At 39.8% G+C, this 9,112-nt stretch overlaps 1 protein-coding gene across 1 annotated transcript; it reads left to right on the top strand.

Moving 5' to 3' along the window:
* The first annotated feature begins 6,988 nt into the window (after positions 1–6,988).
* LOC135150317 (uncharacterized) lies at positions 6,989–8,509 on the top strand. The gene has a single exon (XM_064086580.1). The coding sequence runs from the start codon at positions 6,989–6,991 to the stop codon at positions 8,507–8,509; it is 1,521 nt and encodes a 506-aa protein (XP_063942650.1).
* The last annotated feature ends 603 nt before the right edge of the window (positions 8,510–9,112 follow it).

Raw genomic sequence — 9,112 nt, 5'->3', positions numbered from 1 at the left:
CTTCCAATGACATTCCGGGCCAGGCCCAATGTCATTAAATATTAATTCAATCAACTAAAGAATTAATATTTGCACTACCTTTCCTAATTCCGTAAATTAGTTATTTAATTCGGCTCCCATATTAATTGCTTATAAATTCCCCATGTTTAAGATATCGCATGTCCATTAATTAGATTAATTTCTAACAATTAATTTAATCAATATCTTTTATCCTTGATCATCCACTCAACCTTATAATTATGCAGGAACAAATCTGCCTGCAGGACTAAAGCATAATTATCTTTATGAGCTTTCAAGAGGACATCATCACCCGAATATATTTTTCGGACATGGTTTCCTTTTATAGTCAATATCCCACTCTGTATATAATGTCATTGCCCAATACATAAATTCGTAATTTAAAATAAATCACTTAACTTATGAGTCAAGGCATGTGCATTAAATACAAGTGTCAATCACTATATCCAGATTAAGAACTTAAGCATTAATAACATCATAGAATCTTAGTTCTTTATTGTCAGAATTAAAGAAACAATTATTCTACTATTTTGATCCCGTTCAATATACACAAAGTATATAAGTAATATTCAATAGTCAAGATAAACTATTTCCAAATAATACTTCAGTCGTTCCAATGGTTTGTCTAACACCATTTAGACTGTGAACATTTATTATATTATATAAGAAACTCGACAATCTAATCTTCTTCTATCCCATTTGATACTAGATTGTCTACAATATATAATATACAGACAATGTGAAAACATGCATTCAAGATTCTCAAATAATTGTTATATACTTCAGACGAATATTTCAGTATAACCCTAACAATCTCCCACTTATACTCAAGATATTCTTTGAGTATATCAGTGTTTATTACAAGCAATCCACTACAAACTATAACAACTATGTGACCAAGTATCTGACTCCTATCGCTTCCACGTGCTCCTGAAAAGCCTTAGCTGGTAAGCTCTTCGTGAAAGGATCTGCCCGGTTATCCTTCGATGCTATATCAGCCACAATGATATCTCCTCGCTTAACGAACTGTCGTATGAGGTGATACTTACTCTCTAAGTGTTTCGCTGCCTTATGGGCCCGTGGTTCCTTGGTATTTGCCACAGCACCAGTGTTATCACAATAAATCGTGATTTGCTGTAGCAGATTAGGAACCACATCCAAATCCATCAGGAAGTTTCGGAACCATATAGCCTCTTTGGATGCCTCAAAGACTGCCACATATTCGGCTTCCATGGTTGAGTCTGCGATGCATTTCTGCTTCACACTCCTCCATATTACGACTCCACCTCCCAAAGTAAAAACACATCCCGAGGTGGACTTTCTCTTATCTTTATCTCTTTGGAAATCCGAATCGGTATATCCCAGAGGCAATAAATCAGAGGACTTGTAAACTAACATATACTCTTTAGTCCTTCGCAGGTACTTGAGTATTGCTTTTACACCACTCCAATGTTCCTGTCCTGGGTTTGACTGGTATCTGCTAACCATGCCCACGGCAAAGCAAATATTAGGCCTCGTACATAACATTGCATACATTAGGCTCCCATATACCGAAGCATAAGGAACTGCCTTCATGTTCTCTATCTCCTTAGATGTCGAAGGACACTGCCTCTTTGATAGAGTAACTCCATGTCTGAAAGGTAAATTACCCTTCTTGGAGTCCTGCATGTTAAAACGAGCTAATACGTCATCTATGTAGGGCTCTTGAGATAAAGCCAACATCATTTTCTTGCGATCCCTTATAAGTTTTATCCCAAGGATGTATGCTGCTTCACCTAAGACCTTCATTTCAAATTGTTTGAACAACCATGCCTTTATTGAAGACAACATCTTAACATTGTTTCCAATAGGTTTTATACCTTTGGGTGGTTCCACGAGCTCCCAGACCTGATTAGAATACATTGATTCCATCTCAGAATCCATTGCCTTTTCCCAAAGACTTGCATCTTTGTCTTGTATTGCCTCTTCGTATGTCCGGGGATCATCATCATGTTCACCAGAGACCAAGTCCGAAGACTCTCCCAAAAACATGAATCTGTCGGGCTGTCGAACAACCCTCCCACTACGACGAGGAACTGGTGCGGCATCAGTGGCCGGTTGCACAGTCTACTGTGGCTGTTCTACTTGTACTACAGGTTCGTTATTCGTCCCTCCCACTAGTTCCTCTAAAACGATACTACTCATGGGTTTGTGATTCAATATATACTCTTCCTCTAAGAATCTTGCATTGGTGCTAACAGTGACATCTCGATCCTTAGGACTATAAAATAAATAACCTTTTGTTCCCATGGGGTAGCCTACAAACAGCTTTACTTCAATACGAGATTCTAGCTTAGTCGCGTTCTTGTTCAGCACATGTGCTGGACAACCCCATATCCGAATATGTCTTAGACTCGGTTTGTCCCCGGTCCACAATTCTAAAGGGGTTATAAGAACCGACTTAGAAGGTACTAAGTTCAGAAGATAAGCTGCTGTCTCTAAGGCATGTCCCCAAAACGACTTGGGTAAATCTGAATAACTCATCATTGATCTAACACTCTCTAAAAGAGTCTGGTTCCTTCTCTCTGCTACACCGTTCTGCTGGGGTGTGCCTGGTGCAGTCAACTGGGATTCTATCCCATTCTCTGATAAATATTCCTTGAATTCTTCAAGCAAGTACTCGCCACCACGATCTGATCGTAGTGACTTGATAGTTTTATTATGTCGATCTCCGTTTTAGCTTTGTACTCTTTGAACTTATCAAAGCACTCAGACTTACGGCGCAACAAATAAACGTACCCATATCTAGAATAATCGTCAATGAAAGTGACGAAATACTCATAACCACCTCTTGCTTGGATATTCATGGGTCCACATAAATCAGAGTGAACCAATCCTAAAACTTCTTTGGCTCTATTCCCCTTTGCCTTGAAAGGTCTATTGGTCATTTTACCTTCCAAGCAGGATTCACAAACTGGAAATGGCTCCACTGCCAATGAGCCTAAAGGCCCGTCTACTACCAGTCTTTGAATCCTCCTCAAGTCAATATGACCTAATCTCAAGTGCCAAAGATATGTTTGGTTCAAACTAGAAGGGTCCTTTCTTTTATTAGAGGTAGAAGATGTGTTGTTCAATACCCTATGTTGTAGTTGCAGTGCAGGTTGACTAGGATTAATTATATACAAATTGTCTTGCAATGTACCAGAACATATAATCCATTTATTCATCATAATAGAAACATTACGATCCAAACAAACATAATAACCATCCATAGCAAGTTTAGAAACCAAAATCAAATTCCTTCTAAAAGAATGTACATAAAGACAATTATTCAAAACCAAAATCCTTTCAGAAGCAAAAGATAAATGAATAACTCCTACTGCAACTACTGCTACTTTTGTAGCATCTCCCATGAACACGTAGATCTCACCATCTCTAAGCATTCTGGATTGCTGGAACCCCTGCATAGAGTTACAAACATGATCAGTGGCTCATGTATCTACACACCAAGTGCTCGTAGATATAGCCGCTATAAATGTTTCTATAACTAGAGAAAGAGACATACCAGTATTGTTTCTCTTCTTAGGAAGAGGACAATCCTGTTTCCAGTGACCCGACTACTTGCACCGGTAGCACTTCCCCTTAGGCTTTTTCACACCACCTTGAACTCCCATTGCCTTCACAGCTTTCTGTGTCTGAGCCTTTTTCTTCTTCTTATTGCCTTTCGGCTTAGAAGAAGAACATTTTTCAGCCACATTCATTTGAACACTCTGGCGAAATAATCCTTCAGCTGCCTGAAGTTCTGTCAGCAGTTCCGCAAGACTATACTGCCTCTTGTTCATGTTGTAATTCAAGCGGAACTGCTCAAAACTCTTAGGCAAGCTCATAAGGATAATGTCAATCTGGGTTTCCCCGTCAAGCTCAGCACCAAGGATCTCTATCTCATTCAGATGTGACATCATCTTGAGAACATGATCCCTTACAGGTCTACCTTCAGCCATCTGAGTGTTCAATAAAGCCTTCATGGCTACTTGCCTAGCAGCCCTATTCTGATCTCCAAAAGTTCCTTGAGATTAAAGAGCATATCCGAAACAGTGGCCATAGCCTGATGCTGCAAAACACCCAACATTGCTGCCAGAATGTAACATCGCGACATCTTATCAGCCTTTATCCACCGCTTATAATACTCTTTCTCCTCATCAGGAGCATCAGCAGCAGGCTGCTCAGGCTTGGGTTCATAAGTGCAAAACTTGTACTCCTCAGCAGTCAACACAATGTCCAAATTACGTTTCCATTCAATATAGTTAGGTCCGGTAAGTTTGTTATCCTTAAGTATGGTGAACAGTGGATTAAAGCCCATTTTATCCTGAGAATCATGCATGAAAAAATCACATTACACATAAGAAGGATGCATTAAAAATTAAGACCTATTGGTTCCTCTAACAATTATTAAAATTAAATGCACTAACGTTTAAACACCATAAGTTTCTGGTATGTCACGATGGGTGACATGTATACCACCTAAATTTGTTTAAACGTTACTTCGGTCCTATTACTAAACAATAAGCCACGTTGGGGTGGTATATATTATTTTTCATAGCTAAGTGTATACCATCATCAAATCTTAAATTATCCAAAACTTACGGAACCTGGTACGCCACGATGGGCGGCATGTATACCTTCCGATATTCTTTGAATAGAATACTTCAATTCAATATTCGTGTCTGGTTTGATTTTTAGGCAGTGGAGGAGTCACATCGGTCTCACTTAATACCCATAAGCCTTAGAAATCGCCCCAAATCAGAGATAATGAAAATTCGTATTTATTCATATTAATTTAAGAAGTTTGTTCCAGTAATATCTATAACATTCTAGACACCATAAATTACATGCCACGATGGGTGACGTATACATAATTTATATTCGTCTTTATGTTAAATTACATACAAACAATGATGGAGACCATGGGATTTAATATCATATTAACTCCCTCTCCCACTTAAATTTTACTTTGAGGATTTTAATCTAGATGCATCGTCCTATGTTAGTTCTTCGAAGTCCACATGGATACTATCATGGTAATAGAAACACAAAGAACACATAACATGGCTGCATACTATCATGATTAAAGCATTAATTAAAATATCCCTATGTCCATGTCATTCTAGCATGCGAAAGGTTAGTATCACATGGCATAACAACACAGACAAGAAACACATAATAACAATAATCAAGGATTATGTAAATCATAATTGACCACATCCACTATTATGGTCCCCGGAATAACAGCTTCGAACTCATCCTTCGAAAGATTCCAGAAAACTTCGAGAGCCCGTTTGGAGGCCTAAACGGCCTCAGAATGCCTCGAAAAATTCCAAAAACAGCCTCGAAAACATGTAAACCGGGCTTGCCCGATTTATAGCTAGGTCCGTCTCGTTCTGCCGTCTCTGAAAAGTGCTCGTTCGCCCAAATCGGACATCGTATGCAAAAGTTACGGCCAAAACACTGCAGCACCCCCGAAAACAGATCGCAGCAGCAGAAGATCTCTATTTCTTGCAGCCCCGTTGATCAAACAATTACATACAAAATGTACAGACGAACTAGCCTATTCTATTACATCAGATCATAATCTAAAACAATTACAAATTGAATTACAAGATTAAACTATCACGATCAACCCTCGTGATTTACAACAGCCACGATAAACCACGTGGAATCCAAACATAACAGAATTAAAACACGGCCAAAATAGTGGACAACGACCTGCATCACAGAACCAATTCATACATGCATATATAATCATGACATGGACTACATATCATAAAACGCAGAACCGCAACCTCGCTTTGATACCATTGTAGGAACAATCGGACCTTGGCCCTGCGTTTTATGATACTAATTAAAAGTTCGAACATTATATTAACCTTAATCGCTACGGCGCAAGCGATTCAAATCTACATCTTCTACTGTATTCCCTGATTCTCCTTGGACGAAGTGTGGCCTTCGATCTCCCAAGGTGTGCCACTCCCTAAAGCTTCGGAAACCCAAAACCCTAGCTGTCTCTTTGAGAAAAAGGTCTGCCTCTCTCAAAATCTAGGATGAATTCGTTTTGGTGTGTCTTTTAGCTTTAGGAGAACGAGAATATATATAGGCTACAGTAGAGATCATGGACCATTAGGTCAGGCCTTCCAATGACATTCCAGGTCAGGCCCAATGTCATTAAATATTAATTCAATCCACTAAAAATTATTTAATTCGGCTCCCATATTAATTGCTTATAAATTCCCCATGTTTAAGATATCGCATGTCCATTAATTAGATTAATTTCTAACAATTAATTTAATCAATATCTTTTATCCTTAATCATCCACTCAACCTTATAATTATGCAAGAACAAATCTGCCTGCAGGACTAAAGCATAATTATCTTTATGAGCTTTCAAGAGGACATCATCACCCGAATATATTTTTCGGACATGGTTTCCTTATATAGTCAATATCCCACTCTGTATATAATGTCATTGCCCAATACATAAATTCGTAATTTAAAATAAATCACTTAACTTATGAGTCAAGGTATGTGCATTAAATACAAGTGTCAATCACTATATCCGAATTAAGAACTTAAGCATTAATAACATCATGGAATCTGAGTTCTTTATTGTCAGAATTAAAGAAACAATTATTCTACTATTTTGATCCCGTTCAATATACACACAGTATATAAGTATTATTCAATAGTCATGATAAACTATTTCCAAATAATACTTCAGTCGTTCCAATGGTTTGTCTAACACCATTTAGACTGTGAACCTTTATTATATTATATAAGGAACTCGACAATCTAATGTTCTGCTATCCCATTTGATACTAGATTGTCTACAATATATAATATACAGACAATGTGAAAACATGCATTCAAGATTCTCAAATAATTATTATATACTTCAAACGAATATTTTAGTATAACCCTAACACTGAGGACACATAAGATGATGTTGAATCCAGCCAAGTGTGCCTTTGGAGTTGGGTCTGGAAAATTTTTGGGTCTGATGGTCTCAAAACGTGGGATTGAGGCCAACCCCGACAAGATAAAGGCCATCCTTGATATGGAACCGCCTAAGTCTATAAAGGATGTTCAAAAGTTAATAGGAAGAATCGCGGCAGTGGGACGTTTCATCTCGAAGTCCGGGGATAAGTGCTTGCCCTTCTTTAAGGCTTTGAAGAAAGTTAAAGATTTTGAATGGACAAGTGAGAGCCAGGAGGCCTTGGAGCAGTTGAAGAAGTATATGGCAGAGCCACTACTGTTGTCAAAGCCTGTAGATGGAGAAACATTATATGTCTACTTGGATGTCTCTGAGAGCGCGGTCTTGGTTCGTGAGGATCGAAAAATCCAAAAACCTGTCTACTATGTTAGTAAGATTTTGCATGGAGCAGAGCTCAACTATTCTGTGATTGAGAAGTTTGCCTTAGCCATGATTACAGCTTCAAGAAAGCCGAGACCTTACTTCCAGGCTCACAAAATTGAAGTCTTGACAGACCAGCCCCTTAGGAACATAATGCATAGCCCGAAGGCTAGTGGAAGATTAATCAAATGGGCAGTAGAGCTCCGGGAATTCGAAATTCGATACAAACCACGGGTTGCAATCAAGGCTCAAGCTCTAGCTAACTTCCTCGTTGAATGCACCATTGACAACAAGGAAGTCGGGGGGCAGGAGAGTAAGGTAGAGGAACCCAAAGAAGAGGAGATACCTAAAGAGTATTGGTTACTATTTTTTGACGGAGCTTCAAAAATAAAAAATAGTGGGGCAGGGCTGGTGCTCCGAAGCCTGGATGGGTTCACGGTCGAGTACGCGATCAAGTTAGACTTTCCAACTACCAATAATGAAGCTGAGTATGAGGCTCTTATAGCTGGATTGGGATTGGCGAGAACCCTGAGGGTTGAAAACCTGAAAGTCTGTGGGGACTCAAGACTTGTGCTGTCACAGGTTAATGGAGAATTTGAGGCACGAGAAGAAACAATGCTGAAATACTTGAGGATTGTTAAAGCCCAGATGACACAATTTGAAGAATGTTTGGTAGAATATATACCCAGGGAAGAGAATGCAAAGGCTGATGCCTTATCCCAGTTTGCATCCTCGGAGAATGAGGTGTGCTCGGGAAGTGTTTACTATCAGGTTTTGAAAACCCCAAGTATCAATGCCAACCTGGTAGCCCCAATTGACACGGGGGCCACTTGGATCGATGAAATCAAATCGTATCTCGAAACTGGACACCTACCACCAGATGTTGGGGAAGCACGAAAACTACAGGTAAGAGCTTTAAAGTATGCACTGATTGAGGGGATTCTCTATAAGAAGTCTTTTGTTATACCATATTTGAAGTGTTTAAGGCCAGATGAGGCCCGGGAAGCCCTAAAAGAGGTCCATGAAGGAATTTGTGGCCAACACCTAGGTGGGAGGCCTTGGGTTCTTTTGGCCAAATATGCTGAAGGAGGCGAAGGATTATGTTAAGAGATGCGATCGATGTCAGAGATTTGCGCCTGTTGTGCGCCAGCCCCCAGAGATGCTGACATCCATTAACTCCCTGATTCCCTTTGCTATGTGGGGGATGGATATCCTAGGGCCATTTCCACTCGCCAGTGCTCAAAGGAAGTTTTTGATAGTGGCTATTGACTACTTTACCAAGTGGATTGAGGCCAAACCCCTGACCAAGATAACCACCAAGCAAGTTGCTCAGTTCTTCTGGGAAAACATCATATGCAGGTATGGCATACCCTGGGTCTTGGTTACTGACAATGGAGCCCAGTTCAACAACTCAGAGTTTGTAGGATACTGTAACGACTATAGCATTGAGCTACGATTCACGTCGGTTCCCATCCTCAAGCCAATGGGCAAGCTGAAGTAGCCAACAGGATAATCCTTGATGGACTAAAGAAAAGAGTCGAGAAAGCACATGGGTCTTGGGCTAAAGAGATTTTTCCTATACTATGGGCATATCGAACAACTTGCAAGGTCTCCACCAGAGCAACCCCGTTCTAGTTAGCTTACGGAGCTGAAGCCGTGGTGCCACTTGAGATAACTCATACCTCCCCCAGGGTCCAGCAGTATGAGCCC

The sequence above is a fragment of the Daucus carota genome, chromosome 2 (genome assembly GCF_001625215.2).
Source record: "Daucus carota subsp. sativus chromosome 2, DH1 v3.0, whole genome shotgun sequence".
NCBI lineage: Eukaryota > Viridiplantae > Streptophyta > Magnoliopsida > Apiales > Apiaceae > Daucus > Daucus carota.
Note: the sequence above shows the minus strand (reverse complement) of the source record. Positions and strands in the feature narration are given on the sequence as shown.